Source organism: Leptonychotes weddellii, chromosome 4, assembly GCF_054177405.1.
Source record: "Leptonychotes weddellii isolate Sample4059 chromosome 4, ASM5417740v2, whole genome shotgun sequence".
NCBI classification, from domain to species: Eukaryota; Metazoa; Chordata; class Mammalia; order Carnivora; family Phocidae; genus Leptonychotes; species Leptonychotes weddellii.
Genome location: NC_138372.1, coordinates 32,678,851 through 32,701,716, shown reverse-complemented (window position 1 = coordinate 32,701,716; position 22,866 = coordinate 32,678,851). Strand labels below are relative to the sequence as shown.

The 22,866-nt window shown below is 39.3% G+C and overlaps 1 protein-coding gene across 1 annotated transcript in view; it reads left to right on the top strand.

The window, feature by feature from the left end:
* Positions 1-16,491: 16,491 nt before the first annotated feature.
* The window catches only part of ZSWIM5 (zinc finger SWIM-type containing 5), a 189,496-nt gene continuing 183,121 nt past the window's right edge, over positions 16,492-22,866 (top strand). Inside the window, exon 1 of the mRNA XM_081816856.1 lies at positions 16,492-17,146. Within this exon, the coding sequence (XP_081672982.1) occupies positions 16,552-17,146 (595 nt within the window). The 5' untranslated portion in view covers positions 16,492-16,551. The remainder of the gene's footprint in view (positions 17,147-22,866) is intronic.

Below are 22,866 nucleotides of genomic sequence, written 5' to 3'. Positions count from 1 at the left end.
TTGTAATTATTTTCTCTCTTCTCCACACCATTGTTCATCCTACTGCACCCCCCAACCTTGCCCAGCTCCTTAATATACAATCTAATCTGGTCATTCCCTACTTAAAAATCTCTGCTGTGCCTACTGGATAAAATTTAAGCTCCTAAGAATGGCTTAAAAGGTCCTTTACTAAGTGGTCCTAACCTCCTCATGCTCTAGTGACTTCAAACTTTTTGCCATGGCTCTTTCAAATCTAGAAACCTCAATTCTGGGAAATTTTCTTGAATTGTTTCATTAATGATTCCCTCCCCTCTGCTTTTTCTAGGATGCCTATTATTCTGATGTTGTAACTTTTGGACTGGTCATCTAACTTTTTCATTTTTTCTCTCTTATTTTTCACCTTTAACTCATTTTTGGAGTACTTTTAAGAGATTTCTTCAAATTTATCTATTAATATTTGGATTTCTGCTATCATTGTATTTAATTTCCAAGTTTTTTTCCTGTTTTTGTAATTATTTTTTTATTGAGGTATAACTGACATAAAACATTGTATTAGTTTTAGGTAAACAACATGATTCAATATTTGTATACATTGCAAAATGATCACAGTAAGTCTAGTTAACATCCATCACTATACATAGTTACAGAATTTTTGTGTGTGTGGTGGGAATTGTTAAGATTTACTCTCTTAGCAACTTTCAAATGTGCAATAAAGTAGTAACTATAGTCACCATGCTGTACATTATATCGCTATGACTTATTTATTTTACAACGGTAAGTTTGTACCCTTTGATGCCCTCCACCCCTAAGAGGATTTTTATTTTCATTCTGAATGCTCCTTTTATTAATTTATTAATGACATCCTATTCTTGTTTTATAGATGTGTTCTCTCTTCTCTCTGAGGAATTCTCTTTTTTTAAACTTTATTTATTTGTCAGAGAGAGAGAGAGAGCACAAGCAGGGGAAGAGGCAGGCAGAGGGAGAAGCAAGTTCCCCACTGAGCAAGGAGCCCGATGAGGGACTCCAGGACTCTGGGATCATGACCTGAGCCAAAGGCAGACACTTAACTGACTGAGCCACCTAGGTGTCCTTCTCTGAGGAATTTTCTACTCCATAAAGAGGCTTTATTTCCTCAGAAATTTTTTTCTTTTTTTAAAATTTAAATTCAATTAATTAACATATAATGTATTGTTAGTTTCAGAGGTAGAGTTCAGTGATTCATCAGTCTTATATAATACCCAATGCTTAATACATCACGTGCCCTCCTTAACATCCATCACCCCATTACCCTATCCCCCAACCCTCCTCCATGCCAGAGATTTTTTTTTCTGTTTACTGTTTGGTTGTTATGATCTATGTCTTTCATATCAGAGGCTTTCTTCAGAGAGATGATAATTTTTGGTTGTCTGTTCATGATTACAAGTTTAAGGAGCTCACTGGAAGCTTGAGCATGAGGTGGAGTTTATTGACTTTGAGTCTCCCTGTGGACAGACCCGGATAAGCCATTTGTTGGGGAAACCCATGATGTTAGTGTCTTTAGGTCTTTCTCTTAGGATAGTAGATTGATTCCTCAGAAAGGAGTCTTGCATTTCCTGCCTGAGGAGTAGAGGTTAAGCTGTTGCCAATGCTCTGGAAGCAGTGTGGGGGATGGGTTAGAGACACCTCAGCATTTAGTATACATATGGTCATTTGATCTCCATGTTTTTGCAAGGTACCCAAAACCTTAACTTTGCCTGGAATCCCCTAATCCAGAGGTCCTTATCACATCTTCTGTAGAAAACCAGTTCCAGACTTCCACTGTGGTAACAGGGGGACAGTTAGGCAGCCACCTGGAATTTAGAAGACCTAGGGAAGTAGTCACTTCTCAAACAGGTTTTTACCCAATCCTCATTTCAGCCACCGTTCTTTATCCCTAGTTACAGATGTATTTGGTGTTGTGAGTTTTCCTTAATGGATGGACTCCAGGGCATTAACAATATAGTGGTGAGGAGTGTATCACATTTTTCAAAAAGTTTGATAATGAAGAATATGAAATATAACAGGGGGCGCCTGGGTGGCTCAGATGGTTAAGCGTCTGCCTTCGGCTCAGGTCGTGATCCCAGGGTTCTGGGATCGAGTCCCGCATCGGGCTCCCTGCTAGGCGGGGAGCCTGCTTCTGCCTCTGCCTCTGCCTCTGCCTCTGCCTCTGCCTCTCTCTCTCTCTCTGACTTTCATGAATAAATAAATAAAACATTAAAAAAAAAAAGAAATATAACAGAATTTAGGGATAACTGAGGAGTCAACTGGAGGCTCCATTCCCCTCAGAATGAGAGATTTTGTACATATTGAAAATCGGAGTGCAAAGACCCAGTGGAGAGAGAGAAATCGAGAACACTTGAAAAATTGGAGATAATTGTGGCAGGAAGATCCTAAAGGACCTAGAGAGGGTGAGATTGAGGATATAGGCAGAGTTTAATTTTGGTAGGAAGCAAGATGAAAAGAAGGCAGAAAGGAAGGTTGTGATATTTAGAGATGGAAAGAAGGACAGATGAAGACTGGCCAATGGCTTATTGTTTTGGTAGAATACGGAGATAGCTTATCTAATGAGTACAGGTTGAGGGCTTTAAGTAGAATCTTGATGAAGATTTGGAATACATACCATGGGAAGTAGGTCAGAGAATTAACCAAGTTAAAAAATATTTTAAAGCAGAAATTAGGGTCAAGAGGTTTTGCTTAACATATCTGTGCAAACTTCCTTAACATATGAAATATAAAAGAAATGCCACAAATTCCAAAGATTCCACCATGATTGCCATCTTTCAAGAAGAAAGACTGATAGTGGTAACTATAGTGACAGTTCTTCCTGTTCTCTCATTGCAAGCAAGATCCTATTTGAGAAGTAACCAATTAAAAGGCAAAATAGTTAGTTTAGCAGCAGTTACACTGGTAGTCCAAAGCAGGAACACAAGCTATATACTCCACAGGAGCTTTTGGCTGAATGATTAGAAGAATAAAGACATTTGAGATCTAAATTCTTTGGTTCCTAATTATACCCTGTAGAAGGGAAGAGGCAAGAAATGGCAAGAAGCAGACAGCATCCTTGGTTTTTTCTGGACAAAGGACTAATTCTGGGTTCTTTGCCGTTGATATGATCTCTCCTCCCTTTTTCTCTCATCCCTAGGATCCCTGCTTGACCTGCATCCTGTTCTTACCTGCTGGGCAGCATTCTCAGGCTGCCCTCTTAGCAGAGTCCTCACTATAATGTGATTTCTAAAGAAGCAATGCTGTTACAAGCCTGTGAAAAGTGAACTTGAAATGAACAGGTGAAATCTTGGCATAGTACTTCTTTATTTTTTTATTTGAGTATATTTGACACATAATGTTACATTAATTTCAGGTGTACAACATAGTTATTCAATATCTCCATATGTTATGCTATGCTCACCACAAGTGTAGCTACCATCTTTCGCCATTCAACACTATTACAATATCATTGACTATATTCACTAGGCTGTACCTTCTATTCCTACAACTTACTCATTCCATAACTGGAAGCCTGTATTTCCCACTCCCCTTCTCCCATTCTGCCCCAGAATTGTACTTCTTTAATGATGCTGATTCTCATTGACTTCTTTTTTTTTTTTTTTTTAAAGATTTTATTTATTTATTTGAGAGAGAGAATGAGAGACAGAGAGCTTGAGAGGAGGAGGGTCAGAGGGAGAAGCAGGCTCCCTGCCAAGCAGGGAGCCCGATGCGGGACTCGATCCCGGGACTCCAGGATCATGACCTGAGCCGAAGGCAGTCGCTTAACCAACTGAGCCACCCAGGCGCCCAGATTCTCATTGACTTCTAAACAAGTCAGTGATTCATTACTATGCAACCTTCAGTGGAATTTAAAATCAGTGTGGTTGAGGTGATGTAAGTGCTGCTGCAAAGCAGAGGGAATTGAATAAAAGTCTTCGAGATGCTCTTTGAGTTATCACAACAGTTTTTTCACAGCATGTTTTAGAGACATTATAAGGTGATTAAGAGCAAAAGCTTGAAGTGAGACATGCTTTTGAATTTCAATGTACCTTAACTGTGTGTGATCTTGGGCAGGTCAACCTCTTCAAACCTGTTTCCTCATCTGTTATAGCTGAAATGTTGTTGAACCCATAGGGTTAATAAAGTTAGTAAGTGAGATAATATAGTCAGTGCTTAGTATATTGTGTGGCACATAGAAAGAGTTCAATAAAAGCTAGTCAATATTATTATTTTAACCCTGTAGCAGAGTCTTAACTGACTAGGTAACCTGACTTTAACAAGGTGACTTTCTGCTTGGTTCATTTCTTTTTTTTTTTTTTTAAAGATTTTATTTATTTATTTGACAGAGGGAGACACAGCAAGAGAGGGAACACAAGCAGGGGGAGTGGGAGAGGGAGAAGCAGGCTCCCTGCTGAGCAGGGAGCCCGATGTGGGGCTCGATCCCAGGACCCTGGGACCATGACCTGAGCCGAAGGCAGATGCTTAACGACTGAGCCACCCAGGCGCCCCATGGTTCACTTCTTATACATCCACAGGGCTGGGGGCTTCTTTAACCCACCTATAAGTTCACTTACGTTCCAGATCTTAAGACCCATCCAGTTCCTAGACATGGTCATATCAGGAGCCCCAGGGCTAGGAGCTCAGTGACTCAGGTCTAGACAGTCTTGTTTGTGATCTCTTTTTGTATATGGTTCTGTTGATTATTTCTCATTACTTTTCAGAAAGAGGGGCAGATCTAAGTTTTGTGTGGCCAGGAGTCTATGTAATCTTGGGGGCTCTCTTTATGAAAAAGAATATAGGGGTGTCTGGATGGCATAGTCAGTTAAGCATCTGACTCTTGGTTTTGGTTCAAGTCCTGATCTAGGGGTCATGATGAGCCCGCTGTGTTCAGCAAAGAGTCTGTTTGAAACTCTCTCTCCCTCTCCCTCTGCCCCTGCCTTCTGTGCATGTACTCTCTCTCTCAAATAAATAAATAAATCTTAAAAAAAAAAGGAAAAAGAACATAAAATTATGAATAATAAAATTAAGTACAAAAACAAATTGAAGTCACTTCAATTAAAAATAATGATCTTAAAAAAAAAGGTAATGATTTTTTGCCCTGTTTCTAGACCTGAGCCAGTTTCCAGACTGGAACCTATTGACTGAAAGGGGACTGAGTTCCCAGGGAGAAGGACCCTGCCACACCACAGTAAATTTTGTCATAATGATTTGCCCAAAAACCTCTGGCCACTATTTGAATAGCTACATACTGAGGAAAGGGGAATATCCAGATATTTTGAGGACTTTTGGAGACAGGATTTGAATTGATAGTGATTGATACCCAGAGATCTGAAATGTCATCATGATCCCCATGTTAGAGAGTGGGGGCACACGGAGGCCAGGTAATAAATGGAATCCTGGACAAGTTCTGAACTACAGTGGGTCCACAAGAGACCATACAGTCATTTCTAGTTATTTTCCTGGTCCTTAACATGCATGTATAATTGGAGTTCATATACTTGATAGTAGGGGTAACTCCCACATTGAGTTCTTAGCCTGTAGGATAAATTATCCTAGTGGGAAAGGCCAAGTGTAAGCCTCTGAAAATGCCCCAAATCCGTGTGTTCTTAGAGTGGGAGTGGGGGGATAGAGGAGATTAGTGTCACATTTAAAGATCAAAAGGATGCAAAGGATGCAGGGAGTGGTTATTCCTACTATAACTCCATTTAATTTGCCAGTGTGACCCTTCCAGAAACTAGAGGGATTTTACAGGATGCCTGTAGATTGCCATAAACCTAGACTGGTTGTTAGATTACTCAACCAATTAGCAGCCCCAAGTGCAACTGCTATACCAGACATGGTATCATTGCTAAATTAGATTAATACAGCCTTAGGTTCACAGTATGTAGCCACTGAGTTGACAATGCATTCTTTTCTATCTTAATCAAGACAAAGGATAAGAAAGAATTATGTGCACATGGAACACAGTTATTGCGTTAGCGTTCTTCAGAGAAAGAGAACCATTAAGATATACATATATACACATTAGGAGACATATATACACACTCTGGTATTCCTTTGCCCCTGTAACTGTGAACAGACACACGAAACAATCCTAGGATTACTAAGGGCTCAGAACCCTAAGGACTGAGGGTTTGGGTCACACTCCTAAGCAAGCTCTAAGACCTCCTGAGGTGACAACTGAGAGTGAGGGGAATTCAGAATAGATAAGTTGAGGATGAAGATGAGGATGAAGTTTTGGCCCCAAGACCAACTTCAGCAATGAGGGTTGTAGTTCACTCCACCAATCTTCCTCTTCTGAATTTCCCCTCAGTTACAGAACAACAGAGGATCTGCTTCCTGATCCTGCATGGAGAAGTACATCTGTGAGGTACAAGGATGGACTGTGGTAGCCATGAAAGTGCTCTTCTTAGATCTCTGGCTGTGTGTGTGTGTGTGTGTGTGTGTGTGTGTGTGTGAGATACTTTATTGGCCATCTTAGCTGCTGTGCTCTAAAATCCATCCCTGCATTCACCCAGAGGCCATGGTTTCCACAGGTTGCTCCACTGACTAAATGTAGAAGGTGTACTAAGGCAGGCCTGTTCTGGGAGATGCAAGACTGTTCTGATGGGTAACTTTGGTCTTGCCTAAGTTTCTTAGAACTGCACTGCAGTCTAAGACTCTTCCACTCAACCTTCCTTCCTTTCCTTTCTCCTCCATCTGCACTGAGGTCTGATGGCTCTCACAGTATTCCTTAGTTCCTAACTAACTCCATGTTCCCCATCAAGCATACCCTGTAATAAGTGCACATTTAATCCTGTCTTGACTAACACACACATCAAATGTCTATCACAGAGAGAAGGGATAAGCAATGTATGCTACATTTATATAATGGAATACTACTGAGAATTAGAACAAACTGCTGATACACAGGAATAACATAGATGATTCTCAAAGACATACTTAGTGAAAAAAGCCATACATAAAAGAATTCATACTTTATGATTCCATTTAGGTGAATAATGGTTCTCTCTGGGGGAATGGATATTGACTAGAAAAGAGTACAAGGGAACTTTCTGGAATGATAGAAAAAAAAATTTTTTTTAAAGGTTTTATTTATGAGAGAGAGAGGGTGAACATGAGCATGAGCAGTGGGAGGGCGGGGCAGAGGGAGAGGGAGAAGCAGACTCACTGCTAAACAGGGAGCCTGATTCGGGGCTTGATCCCAGGACCCCAGGATCATGACCTGAGTCGAAGGTAGACACTTAACCTACTGAGCCACCCAGGCACCCCTGACAGAAATGTTCTATATCTTGATCTGTGTGTTGGCCCCATGAGTGTGTACATATGTAAAAAGTCATCAAGCTATATGCTTAAGATTGGTTCATTTTAACGCATGTAAATTATACCTCAATAAATTACTGAAAAAATAATAAAGGGAATTATTGGCTCATGTAACTGGATGTCAACAGGCATAAGGGGGCTTCAAATAGGTTTGATTCAGCTGTTCAGCAACGTCATCAGAAATCTAATTATTGCCTGGGTGGCTCAGTCATTAAGCATCTGCCTTCGGCTCAGGTCATGATCCCAGGGTCCTGGGATTGAGCCCAGCATCAGGCTCCCTGCTCAGCGGGAAGCCTGCTTCTCCCTCTCCCTCTACGGCTCCCCCTGCTTGTGTTCCCTCTCTCGCCATCTCTCTCTGTCAAATAAATAAATAAAATCTTTAAAAAAAAAGAAATCTAATTATTTTCTATCTTTTCCATATGGCTTCTGGTGTTCAGCTCCAACCCAAGTCTAGCTTTCCCTTTGTATACATAGCATGCTACCAACAATCTCCTTTTCTATGTCAGGACACTAAGAGAATTGCTTCCATAGGCTCTCATAAAAAAGTAAGAACAATTTTTTCCTGGAAATTACTAGCAAACCACATGTCTCATTGGCCCCAGTTAGTTATGCTCATTCCTGAATCAATTTCTATGACCATGGAAATGTCATTCACTGACTAATTTGTATCTGCTTTTCTCTGAGTGAATCTCTATAGAATGGGGTATGGGATTATTCCAATCAATTAGACAAGTTGGGGCTAACGCTTGGAGATAAATTCCTCTAATTTTATGGCTGTTCCACAACAGAAGAGGGGTGTAATGGATGAAGAAGACAACCACAAAGTCTACTACAAGAAATATAGCAGAGTTGGGTAATAAATCCAAACGGTTCAATATTGTTTTAATCATGGGTTTCCTTTCCATTTCCCAAATACCTTTCCCTGCCCCCACTCCATCCAGTATTTAATATATACCCTATCAAACCTTGCATTATCAGCAAGCACAGGTGTCTACTTTCTACTTCTTGAAATGGAAACTAGAATAAATTCCATTATTAAACAAATGACTCTGGATTGCATATGGTTTGCTTGCTGGATGATGACTAAATCTTCATCTGAGTCTTACTCTGCCCCTCACCCTCATCTCAGCACTGGTTTTTGTTCCATTCCTGAGGGGTTGAGGATGTTTCACAAATGCAACTTTAAAGATTTGTTTTTAAGGTTGGCTCAAAATTTTCCTGACATCAAAAGAGCTGTTGTAAGATGTCATATATTCTTCTTGGTCATTGATTTTGATATTTTAGTTTTCACCCTGGACATTGCAGTGCTGTAAAAGAAGTATTTTAGACTCCCACAGTCTTTTTGAAATGGGTCAATTCTCTCACTAGAGGAGAGATAAAACAGAGTAATACAGGCCTGGAGCCACTGCTTATATGGCCCCTTGGTGAGAATAGAAAAAGACACCCAGGTGCAAGCCTTTAGGTGCAGGGCTGGGCAAATGGAGTGCAGGCTGGATTTCAGCCCCTAGGTCTAGATGCCCTATGCCCTCTACAGGACTTTACCATCTCTATCTCACATGTTGCCATAGCCTCCTGACTCATCTTCTGCCTCCAGATTCTTATTCTCCTCCCCATTCATCCTGCACACTTCTGTCTGATTAATTTTCCTGAATTGCCTTTTATCATGTTACTCTTCTACTCAAAACATCTTTTTCAACTTCCTTCAGCCAACCTAAGAGAATTCAGATTCTTTAATTAGCATTGTAAAGTTTTGTGTGATGTCTCTCAAGTCTCCTTTGCAGTCTTTTTCTGCTACTTCTCACCACAGTCTTGGTGTTCCAGTCAACAAAGAGTACTTGCTGTTCCCAAACACGTTTTGCATATTCACAAATGTCTTATACACCGTATTATTACCACCTGTATTTATATATTTATGTGTTTGTTTAATGTTTGTTTCCCAAACTGGACTATAAGCTCTACATTGACTTTTGTATTTAAGGCAATCGAACAATAATGTTAACATCAACAAGCCAATATTGTTTTAATCTGAACCAGTGTTTAGACTAATCTTGAAAAGAACTGGCAGGTGTCAACAATGGCCTCACATAGCTCTCAGTAACACTACTGACCTCTGTATTTACTCCACACAAGCCACATATCAACAAGGCCTTACTTTTGGTCTCATTATTATTCCACCTGCTGGTATTTCCAATGTATTATAGTCTGTCTCTTATAAGTCACTGCTGCTTTTAGTTTTCCTTCTCACCTTCTCCAACTCCTTAATCTTGTTCTTGCCCTCTTTTTCCTTTTTCTTTCCTTAAGTTTCACTATTTGAGTATAGCCAATGGAATTGTTCTCATGCTTCACTGAGAAATCTAATTGTTTATTCCCTTTTAAGTGAATCAATCTGAGAGCTCCTTTCTGGCCAAATTTGAGTCCCTGTCCAGGAAAGAGAATATACGTTCACTTTGATGCTATCCTTACAAATCCTTTGGCTCTTGGGTGAGACAAATATAGTCTAGAAATGAAATTTCACTGGGCTCAGAATTCAACAACATGGATTTGAGTTCTGTCACTTACTTGCTAGTGACCTTGATTAAGATACAACTTTTCGAGCCTTTCTGCATAGGTAATATGAAGATAAAGGTGCTAATCAGTTAGGGATGAATAATAGAGTTTACTAAGCAGCATTTAGGGTTTTAATTTTGATTTGCAATAAGTGTTAAATTAGTATTTTTGGTCAACACAACTCAGCGAATTTTCTTCAACACTGCTTTATTTCCCAGCTGAAAACTGTAAAGCACTGTATCAATTTTATTTTATTTTATTTATTTATTTATTTATTTTTTAAAGATCCCATTTATTTATTTGAGAGAGAGAGCACATGAGAGGGGGGAGGGTCAGAGGGAGAAGCAGACTCCCCGCCAAGCAGGGAGCCCGATGCGGGACTCGATCCCGGGACTCCAGGATCATGACCTGAGCCGAAGGCAGTCGCCCAACCAACTGAGCCACCCAGGCGCCCCAAAGCACTGTATCAATTTTAAATATCATTATTATTAGATGTCCTTGTTTACTTATCTTTTGGCAGTTTGCTCTATCAATTCCCAGGCCTAGACTGTCTTAACTAACTTAATATGCATTGCTATATTTAACTTATAATGCCTCATAAATAATGGTTTATTCATTTTATTTGTTTCAAAATGGCAAAAATACCAGAAAACACAAAATGTAGTTTCATAGTCTATCCAAAAAAAAAAAAAAATCACCCTGCTACTCTAAGGTATAGTGTTGATATTAATAAATATTCATTGTATCAGTTTTCAGGAACAATAGGACAGAAGCACTTTATTTATTTATTTATTTTTGTTTTTATTTTTTTTCAGAAGCACTTTATTCAGGGAAATTTTTCTTTTCCTACTGTCATCTGAATTGAGGCCACTAACAACTAACTCATGACCAGATTATTGGAATAGGTTCCTAAGAGTTTTCGATGTCTTCCATTTTTTCCCCTTCAAATAGATTCTCTACATTATAGCCAGGCCATTCACTCACTCATTCATGAAATTTTTACTGAGAATCTATTATGTACTAGGTACAAAGCACAGACTAATGGGAGGAAAGATGTGAAAAAATAGAAAATAGGTTATATTCAGTTTTATAATGCTATATAGATGTCTAACAACCTTGGTTTCCCATTGCTCATTCTGTATACTCAACTTCAAACTCCTTACCTGGCATTTAAGATCATCCATAATTTGGCTTTCAAAGACCCTTCTAATCTTTATTTCCCATTTTTATAGTCAAACAGATTTTAAAAAACTGTTCCATTAAAATGTTTTGTACTTTTCAAAGCTTTTGGGTTTCTGTTGAAGTAGTTCAACCCAATTTAAATTCCTTCCCTAAGCCTTTGGGCCTATTTAATCCTACTTATTCTCCAAGATCTAGATGAAAGAAAACTACAGTAGAGCTACCTCTCACAATTTCTACTCAAAGTGATGCTTCTTCTGATTCCCAAAATAATCACTGCTTCTTCAAGTCACCTGACAATCCTCTGAAGCTTATTGTACCTATTGCTTTTTTGTAATCTTTCCGTCTTTTACTGTTATTTAACTTTTCCTGTGTTTCATCTTATCTTACTAACTGGATGTTAACCTACCAGAAATGAAATCATTTCTTGTTTAATGGTATCTTGGAAAAGATCTAGCAATCACTAAGACCACAAAATAAAAAACTAAAAAATAATAAACTATTTAGTTTTTTTTAAAAGATTGGCAAAGAAGACCCATATAAATGAAGAGATTACTACATTTATGAAGACTAAATTATGATGATATTAGCTGTCCCCAAGTTAATCTAGAAATTCAATGTAATTCCAAGAAAAAAATCCCTGCAGGACTTTTTTGGAACATAGTAAAATTGATTATAAGTTTCACATGAAAGGATAAGGAGGTACATGGATAGCTAAAACAAATTTGAAAAACAAGGACAAAGAAGGGAGAGTTATCCTACCAGTTATCTAAACATTTCCAAATTTACAAAGTTACATATTACCAAATTAAATTATTAATTAAAAATGTATTGTTGTAATAGGAAGTGATAAAAAGGTAGGTGAAACAGAAAAAAAGGCCCAGAAACAAACCTATGGATATAAGACAATTTGGTATATCACAAGCCAATTCAGGAAAGGCTGAACTATTTGACAAATGGTTTTAGAGCAATTATCAACTCTCCCCATATGAAAAAAAATTAAAATTACATCCATAGAGAGAAAAAACATTCCATATGGGAAAAAAGACAAAAAAGTGAAAAAATTTCAAAACTACTAGAAGAAAATATAGACTAGGTAAGGCTTTCTTAAATAAGATATAATATGTGCAAAACTTAAAAGTTAGGTAATTGGATGTCATCAAAATTTAAAATTTCAGGGGCACCTGGGTGACTCAGTCGTTAGGCGTCTGCCTTCCGCTCAGGTCATGATCCCAGGGTCCTGGGATTGAGCCCAGCATCGGGCTCCTGCTAGGCGGGAAATCTGCTTCTCCCTCTCCCACTCCCCCTGCTTGTGTTCCCTCTCTTGCTATCTCTCTCTCTGTCAAAAAATAAATAAAATCTTAAAAAATTTTTTAAAATTTCAATATAGCAAAATATAATAAAAAACATAATAAATTTAAAAGACAAAACACACACTGGAAGAAGATATTTGCAATGCACATAACAAAGAATTTCTATCCAGAACATGTAAAGTACTACAAACAAAAAAAACAACAAAAAAACAATCCAATAGAAAAAATGATGTAATTAGGCAATATACAGAAGGGGATGTATTATGGCCAAAATTATGTAAAATGATGCTCATCCTCACCAGTAACCACATAAAAATAAAACAGAAACACTTCTTGTTCATCAAGCTGTTAAAAATTATTAGTCTGATAATATTGCATATTGCATATTGGTGAGAATATAGGGGAATAGTATTCTCACTCAGTGCTGGTGGGAGTTGGTTGTGGTAGCCAATATCCAGCATGGCTCAGTGATCCTTGCCTCTTCCTTGGTGTTCACGCTTTTGTAGAGTCTTCTCCCACACTGAGTCAGAACTGTTCTGAGAGAATAGAATACGGTAGAAGTGATGGTATGTGACTTCTACCTAGATTAGGTCATAAAAGCATTGCAGCTTCTAAACTTGCTCTCTTAATTCCTTTGGATAAAACCAGCCATGTCATAAGGATATTCAAATAGCCCATTGCAGAGGCTCAGATGAAGAGGAACTGAGGCTTCCTGCCAAGGGCTAGCACCAACTTACCAGCTATATGAGTGAGTCTTTGGAATATGATCCTCCAGTCCCAGTTAAGCCTTCAGACGATTGTAGCCTTAGCCAACATCTAATGCCAAATTCATGGAACATTTTGAGCTAGAACCACACAGTGAAGTTGCTGTCAAATTCCCTACTTGTAGAAACCGTGAGAGATAATAATTACTAGTGTTGTTTGAAACCTCTAAGTTTCCGAGTTATTTATTATTCCATGTTGATAACTAATACATGGTATAACTACATTGGAATACAAATTGGCAACATTTAGCAAAACTGAAAGTGTTTCTATCTTATGATTACTAATTCTATTCTAGCTATATCCCAAGAAGAGACATTCTAGAATATATGCACAAGGAGATCCAGACAAAGATGTTCATTGTAGCACTGAATGGTCATTGAAGTACTGTTTGTAATAATAACTAATGATAATAAAGGAAACACATAAATATCCATCATTAGTGAAATGCATACATAAATAATAGCTAACATTTATTGAGTACTTACCATGTGGTAAGTACTATTCCATTCAACCACATACATTAATTACAAAACAAACTATTAGGTAAGAACCCTTATTATTCCCATTTTATAAATTCGAAAGCTGAGGCATAGAGGGTTTAAGTCACTTCTTTATATATAGCTAACAAGTGGTGGAGGTAGGCTTTGAAATAAAACGTGATATATTCTCAAGATGGCATATTTTATAGCACTTAAAAGGAATGAGTGAGATGTTTGTGTATCAATATGCACTGAAAAAAGAAGGGTACCAGTATGATGGTAGACAGGGTGATACCATTTAATTAATTAAGATACAAATAGAACAATGTTACACTTACACATAATTTAAAAATGGGCTGCAAACTAAGGTTGTACTGGCTCCTGGGAATGGTATATGAAGGTGGTTAAAGTGGACTTTTGATATATTAAGTAATAATTATTAATTCTGAATGGTGAGAATATGGGTGTAGGTTATGTTATTCGTTATACTTTTCTATATTTTTTGTGTTCTTTTCTATATTGTTTAATGTCCTCAAAATAAAGAAAAAGCACCTAGTTAAATCAAACTCATAAGAATCAAACTTAACTTTTTTTTTTTTTTTTAAAGATTTATTTATTTGAGAGAGAGAGAGCTCGCGAGGCGGGGAGGGGCAGAGGGAGAGGAAGACAGAAACTTTAGCAGACTCTGTGCTCAACAGAGTCCCACACAGGGCTCGATCTCACCACCCAGAGACCACGACCTGAGATGAAACCAAGAGTCAGTTAACCAACTGCGCCCCCCAAGTGCCCCTCAAACTTAACTTTTAATAAATATGTTTAAGAACATTTCTTCCTATGTCCCAACTTCTATTAACCATATTTACCAGCAGTTGATTAAATCAGAGTAACATATTCATTGATTCAAAAAGCAAGTACTTTTTGAGATCTTCCATGTATAAAGCATTATGGCAAGTGATAAAGATAGGCCCTTCCTTAAATAGAAATGGTTTCTGCGCGGGCGCCTGGGTGGCTCAGTTGGTTGAGCGACTGCCTTCGGCTCGGGTCATGATCCTGGAATCCCGGGATCGAGCCCCGCATGGGGCTCCCTGCTCGGCAGAGAGTCTGCTTCTCCCTCTGCCCCTCCCCCCTCTCATATGCTCTCTCTCATTCTCTCTCTCTGAAATAGATAAAATCTTAAAAAAAAAAAAAAAAAAAGAAATGGTTTCTGCGCTTACACGTCTCATACATGCAGTCTAGTCAGGGAGAAAGGCATTAAAGAAATACTCACCCCCTTCTCCCCCATAAAAAACTATAAATTCTAGGAAGGAAAAGAGTAAGTGCCATGGAAGTCTATAATTGTGGTACCAGATTTAAAGAGCAGTAGAGACAACCAAATAAGATATCACAACAACCAAATAAGATATCAATAGATATAAATCCATTTACAGATATAAACAGATATTGAGTACTACATAAATACTCAATTTGAAATAATTGTAATTCTTACAACAGTTAGATGGGCATTATTACTAGCTCCCTTTTACAAATCATTTAAGTGAGTCATGACTAGCATCACTACAGGTAGGAAGTGTGATTGACAACCAGTTCTGCCTCTATAGCCTGTGCTCTTTAATTCTGAGGTTATAGCAAAACCAAACTACTTTGGCTCATTTGTCTCCAATCATTTACTCTCTTCTTATTCTTACTTTATACCCTAGAACTCGTTCATTTCAAAGGGAAACTGCAATTAAAGGAACTCTTAATATAGTTCTTGGAACATTTTAAAGTTGTAGAGATTAATCTGTCAGCAAATCTGAAGTAATGAGTTTTTCTTGACTGAGCAACAGACTGCCGCTTATAACTCAGCGTTGTTTATGGAGTAGTTAGCGGTGAAGTTGCCATTCTTGAGCACCCACTTGAGGATAAATTATAGAGAAGGAAACAGAAATGATCCTGGCTCTCATGGAGTTTACACACAGTTGGGCAGTCAGACATTACACAAATATATGAAAATATGCGTACAATTTGTTATAATACAAAGGTGTAAAAAAAAAAAAAAGCCAAGTGAGGAAACATGAAAGACCTCATTTAGACTGGAGGCAGGGGATCAGAAAATTCTACCAAACCCACACAAAAAATTGTTTTGTTTCCTAGGATGCAAGGTCCTAAACCCGCCAAGACTTAGGAGGGTGCAGCCGCCTAGGCGGTGAGATCTTGGCGCCCCACGGTCCAGTCACGGGCTGGTGCAACTTTGCCCGGCTCTGGAGGTGACCGCCTACTTTATTCTACATTATTGCGGCGTGAGGAAAGTTTCCGTCACTCGAACTTACCGATTTTTTCCTAGTGTCTTCCTAGCATCTTTCTGCCGTCTCCTCTGCTCGGCCGCGACAGTCTCCTGTCTCGTTAATTTCTACCACAGCAGCCTGATTTTGAACTTTCTCTCTGCCTCTGCCCGGCAAGCTTAGAACTTCACGGAGGCGGCTCCTCCGAGGGCTCGCGTCCTGGCCATTTCACTTGGCCACATAGTCCACCCCCCTCTGGCCAGGCGGCAGGTGGGCTAGAGGCGCGCTGGCCGGCGACTGTGCCCGGCGCTCCTCGCCCCTAGGTGGCCGTCGGCCCCGCGCAAGCGCTCGGCGCGCGTTCTGGGCTGTCTGCGCCTGGCGCGCGCCGCCGGCCGGCGCTCGCTCCCGCCCCTTCTCGCGCCCGTGGCGGCCCGGACAGCGCGCGCCGCCTTACGCTCGTTCGCAGGACGCCCTCGCCGGCCCTTGCGGCGCGCGCACCGGACCGGCCCAGGCTCTCCACTCGGGCCGGCCGGCTCGCGGGTTTGCTCGCCCCGCCCCCCGGCGCCGCAGTTGGGCGCTTGCGCGGGGCGCGTGGCCGTGGCCGGGGTCTCAGCCGCAGTCGGTGCCTCTGCCGCTGCCGCCGCCGCCGCCGCCGCCGCCGCCGCCGCCGCCGCCGCCGCCTCAGTCAGTCAGTTCCCAGCAATGGCGGAAGGAGGTGAGCGAGAGGAGCTGCTCTCGCCGTCGCCGGTCTCTCCGGCTAAGCGCCTGTGCTCGTGGCCCAGCCCGCAGGCTCACCACCCTCGCGGTTCGCCCGGGGCGGCCAGCGGCGGGGTGGGGGGCGTCGGCGGCAGCTGCCTGGCCCCCGGGGCCCGCCCCCACCTGCAGCCCGAGTCCTTGCTGGACTGCGCCGCCAAGACGGTGGCGGAAAAGTGGGCGTACGAGAGGGTGGAGGAGCGCTTCGAGCGGATCCCGGAGCCCGTGCAGCGCCGCATCGTCTACTGGTCTTTCCCGCGGAATGAGCGGGAGATCTGCATGTACTCCAGTTTCCAGTACCGTGGCGGCCCCGGCGCCGGAGCGGCTGGCGGCGCCGCGGGGGCTTCTCCGGCCGAGGAGGGGCCGCCGCCGCCCCCCGGGGCCGCAGCTCCGACCGGCTCCGCCCCCGGGGCGGCCGCGGCGGGGGCATCCCCCGGGCTGGGCACAGCGACCGGAGCGGCGGGCGGCGGCGGCGAGGGGCTGCCGTTCCGCCGGGGCATCCGTCTGCTGGACAGCGGCTCGGTGGAGAACGTGCTGCAAGTCGGTAGGTGCTCGTCCGGCTCCTCTCTGGTGCCTGGCCTTCTTTTCCGCAGGTGCCTTCTCTCTGCAGGAGCCCGGGGCCGAGATTCCGGCTTTCTGCCCAACTCTTGTTCCCTTGCCGAAGGACACATTAGTCACATAAAAAACTTTTCTCAACATTTCATTCAGGTCCACTGCTGCTCTTTCCCTCACTCGCCCTCTACCCCATTTCTTTTTGTTCGAAGAACAAATAGATCTCTTTTTTACTCTTAATTCTGCATCCCACACCAAAGGCAAAAGGATGGGGAGGAATGCCTTTTTGGATGTAATAATTTCAGAAATGCGTTTTTCTAATTTAAGTTTAGAGAGAAGAGAATTCTTAGTGAATCTGGAGCAAGCTGTCTTACAGGGAATGTTTGAGGGACAGACTGTCAAAGGCAATCTGTAGTCTTAGCAGATTGAAGCTGGGTATAATTAACTTTAAAATCGGAAAAACATCAACAAAATACTGTGCATTTCAAACAATTAAAATTATCCGCTTTAATATTTTTTTCCCCTGGACTAGTGGTACTTGGGAATCTAGGCTGTGGACTTAACAATAACCGAAGATGGAAATGTGACAGCTCTCTTCTCCACACCCCCACCCAAGGAAAAAAAAAGCCACACAATCTGGAGTGGGGGTGGGGTCTGTCTTCCTTGTCAGACTAGGGTAAATCAAAAGCTGGTCACGTTGGGTTTTTCAGATGCTTCTCATTTAACAAGTCTTCGGATTTGCTTTTGTTTTATCTTTTTGTTGGTGGGAAAGTGAAAAATGATTTTTTCTTTTACTCCTCTGGATCTTCTAGTCAATTTGTTAATCTTACTAAATACACAAATACAGGAGTAGACCTGATATGTGGAATGGTTAGGGAGAAAGGGGGGGGGAAATGACATTGTTTAACATTGAATTGCTGTGTGGAAAATTAAAACACTGATTTTTTTTTTTTTTCTATTCGGGTTTATTGTAGCATTCTGGACGTGAGCATTATGCATTTTATTGTACAGTATATGCTCATATTTATTGAAAAAATACTGATTTTTGAAAGGAATTGGAGAAAGGTGGTTTTTAGAATTAAACAAGCCCTGAACACATACACAGGCATGCCAAACATCTAGCTCTCTTTCCCCAGGTAAAACTAATATATTTGAATTTTTTTTTCTTTTGAAGAGTGGTGCATTGTGGTGTTTCATGTAAAGTAATCTACTTCTGGTTATTGAGGATCATTGAATCTTCTGTTTCTTTTTAAAACAACAGTGTATCACAATTTGTTTTGCAAATGTGAAATGTAAATTTATCTAAATTTATACTGTGTCAGAATACAGTGACAGTGGATTGAGAAAGTTTTATTTGGAAAAGTCTAGCTAGTCCTTTGTGCATTTGTATTTTTGAAAGAATGAGTTGAATAATCAGATAATTAAAGTGTACAGCTTGAGTACTGAAATATTGAAAACATGAAAGTGAGTGTAGGCATTTCTCTATTAGTCTGTAAACTTTATTTGTATGAGTTTAGATCAGTTAACTTTTAAGATTATTGTTTAAAATATTTTAAATTGAAAAGCATCAATTTAAGTGGTCATTTTATAGTAAGGGATGGATTTGAAAGAATTTTCAAACTTGGAGCAAATGAGGGACACAAAGAGTTTTTATTAAAGAGATATATATTTTGTGAGTGACTATAATGTCAGATTCCAAATGAAATCAGATTTTATGGGTGATGCAGGTAATGTTTAAATCAGACATTTTTCTTTCTTGATATGATAGTCGTCATGCTTATTGGGGTAATTAGCTCTTAAATGATAGTTTTGGGATCTGGAGAAAAGACACATAAGCACATTTTCTGATTCTTACTGTGGATTTCATAGATGAAGGTAGGAGAGTGAATTACTTATTTTTAGGTAATGCTATTTGAGAACCAAGAGCTGTGTAATCTTTATTTTTCTTACCTTAATTTATGCTAATGAGTGTGAAAGAGAAGGATATTCCATTCTGTAGCATTTTGAGTTCTGTATCTTGGCATGAATCACCTTTTATTATGTGAAATTAAGACTCATCTCTCATCTCTTAAACTTAAAATGTGAGTATGTGCCTTAATTTAGATGATAGGTTTTATAAAAGTATTGCCAAGAGATGAGTGAGGAAATGATTTGTATATAGGAAGATAGTAATCATGTTTTTCAGTTTATAACTTCAAACTCAATTATTCAGTGGTGCTAATTTATTTATTTATTTATTTACTTAAGATTTTATTTATTTATTTGACAGAGAGAGACACAGCGAGAGAGGGAACACAAGCAGGGGGAGTGGGAGAGGGAGAAGCAGGCCTCCTGCGGAGCAGGGAGCCCGATGCGGGGCTCGATCCCAGGCCACTGGGATCGTGACCTGAGCCGAAGGCAGACGCTTAACGACTGAGCCACCCAGGCACCCCATTCAGTGGTGCTAATTTAAAAATGCTACATATTTCCTTGCTGTTGGTAAGCCATAGTTATAACCTCAGAATTGGGAAGTTACTGAAGGTTGATGGTTTAGAAAGGAAAGGAGGTTAAGGTTTTGTTTTTTTTTTTAAAGATTTTATTTATTTATTTGACAGAGAGAGAGAAAGCACAAGTAGAGTGGCAGGCAGAGGGAGAGGGAGAAGCAGGCTCTCCGCTGAGCAGGGAGCCAGATGTGGGGCTCGATCCCAGGACCCCAGGATCATGACCTGAGCCGAAGGCAGCCGCTTAACTGACTGAGCCACCCAGGCGCCCCAAGGTTAAGGTACTTTTATAATAATATTCTTTTAAGGAAAGGATTCATAAGGAGATTTAAATAGAGAAAACAAAAAGACCTCAAAATAAAAATAAGTAAATTTTTAAAATGAAGAAAACAGCGTAACACAAAACAAAAATTTTGAAAGAAAATAGATAATAACAAAAAGACTCGTACAAAGAGTAGGTATATTACGTTTAGTAACTTCTGATTACTTTCCACATAGAATCCAGTAATGGGAAGTCATGGACTTGTTGAAAAGCAAGTACTCTGTAGAAAACATCAGATTTTGAATCAGAACTGAAACTTTCCCAGCTTGATGTAAACAAATGGAGAGCCATAGGCTGAAATGCTCGAAGGATACATTTCTTCTACAAAACAGTACTGAATCAGAAGTATTGTTCCTTTTAAAAAGGGAAAATTGTAAATTAGTCTTTTCATGGACATCTGTACATTTAAAGCTGTGTGAAAGACTTACAGTCTGATCTCTCAGTATTATGAAGGTAATAGTGTTCATATGTTTTAGGTATTTGCATTTTTAACCTGTTTAAGAAGTCCATGGAAATTAGCAATAGTATAAACTTTGGAAAAAAATACTTATTTAGGAGTCTACAGATGGCATAAGAATGGGATGATTATAATTTACTAATAGTTTTAAGATGTTGAACCTTTTTTTGCAATTCATCATATTTTAAATTAATTTATCTGTGGATTGATTCAGGGGAAAGAAGCATTAACATGACTAAGAGGAAGTACCCAGGGGTCTTTGGATGGTCTGACAATGCTCTCTCACTGAACCTAGGTTGTAGTTGTAAGATATTTACCTTATACTAATTCCTTTTGCTGTTCAATTCCTTTTGTTCAGTACATTTTCTTATGTCTATTAAATCTCACAAATGCTGTTAAAAATAAATGCAATTGTGTTTTTTTAAACATTAACAGTTTTTTTCTCTTAAATGCAGAAATATTTATTTGGATATTTAGATTTTAAAAAATTAGGTAAGAGCATTCAGGGTCCTTCTGTGCTGGTATATCTTAATTATATAAATTCCTATATGTTATTATATGTATCTTATGTATATTATATATTATATATATTCATATGTTATAATTTACATATGTATCCAGAAATTTTCATAGATTATGACAGTTGACTTCAACATAACCCCATATTTTTCGTCTGTACATTTTCTAGTAAGTATAATTTGTCCTTGGATAGTCTTCAAGACTAGAGCCACAATGCTATGTACTACCTTACATGGAAAAGTATAATTACAAAGACAATAATAATTAAAAGATCCATTTCAGGAAGTTATTCATAGCTTAGATATCAAGTAATAAGTTTATAATTATGAGTACTTGTACATTATCAATAAACTACGAAATTTTTCTATAGTACAACTTTTGTGAAGTGCATTGTGACAAGTATTACGGTTGTTGATTTTTATATATAATTTGTTTTGATCTGTATTTTTGGGGGGAACAAAAGATATCCTCACCTAAAAAGTTTTATAGCATTGTGTGTAAGTTAGAATAGTTATAAAATCATAATAAAATTCATGTGGGGAAAGATGAATTTACATTTAAGCTGTTCTAGCACAAAAGGTAGCTGCATCCCTTTAAGGATACATGGTAAAATTTTTTAGAGTAGAAACTTACCAAGTTTTAAAATCACATTCCTTTATTTAAGCAATGAGTTCTCTCCTTCTACCTCTCCCTCAACACATCACACAAACATCTTAATAGTTAATGTTTGTTGAATAGCGAAGATGAAGAACAGACTTCTCAGTGTTATAAAACTTAAAAAAAAAAGAGTGAAGCCTGAATTTTTTTTTTTTTTAAAGATTTTATTTATTTATTTGACAGAGAGATAGAGAGCACAAGTAGGCAGAGTGGCAGGCAGAGGGAGAGGGAGAAGCAGGCTCTCCGCTGAGCAGGGAGCCGGACATGGGGCTCGATCCTAGGACCCCAGGATCATGACCTAAGCCGAAGGCAGCCGCTTAACTGACTGAGCCACCCAGGCGCCCCCCAGTGAAGCCTGAATTTTTAGTATTCATGTGGTATTAGAAGATATGGGGAAACTTCATACTTGTGCATATTAATAAACTGATAACATTAAGTAGTATGAATGTTACATGTGTGTATCTTCTATGTTGGCTGTTTTGTGTGAAGAATGGTGACTTACCATTTTCTTCAAATGAAAGCTTTAGATGAATTCTTATTAAAGGTGATTTTCTCAAAGATAGAGCTTTAGTTTTTTAAAAAATTTTTTTAAAATTCTAGTTAATTAACATACAGTGCAATATTGATTTCAGGAGTAGAATTCAGTGATTAGAGCTTTAGATTGGAAAGATAATTAATAAACTAAAGATAGTGGATTTTATTTTAGACGTTATCTCTATTTTAGGAATTAAAAAATATATTATTGAAGTGTTAGTACAAACTCTAAATTTTGAAGTGAAAGGGCTAGAAATTTATTTATGCCTATGTGAAACAATTTCATTTCTTTTGTTTCAACAGTGGCTATTAAAAATTAAGATGTTAACTGTCAGTGTTCTATTATGGTGATGGTTATATGAACATATGTAAATGTGTTAAAATATATAGAACTATACCCAAAAAGTCAAGTTTACTATATTATACCTTAGAAAATAATTTTTAAAAATCAAGGCATTAATAATGCCTGTAAATTAATGACTGTACAAGAGAGATACTGAAAATGCTTTATTAGTTTCCTATGGCTGCTGTAACAAAGTGCCACAAACTGGGTGGCTTAAAACAACACAGATTTATTGGTTCACAATTCTGGAGGCCGGAAGTCTGAAATCAAGATATGGCAGGGCCACGCTCCCTCTGAAACCTATAGGGGAATCCTTCCTTGCTTTTTCTAGCTTCCAGGGGTTTGCTGGCATTCCTTGGCACAGAACTCTAATTTCTGCCTTTGTTTTCACATGGCATTC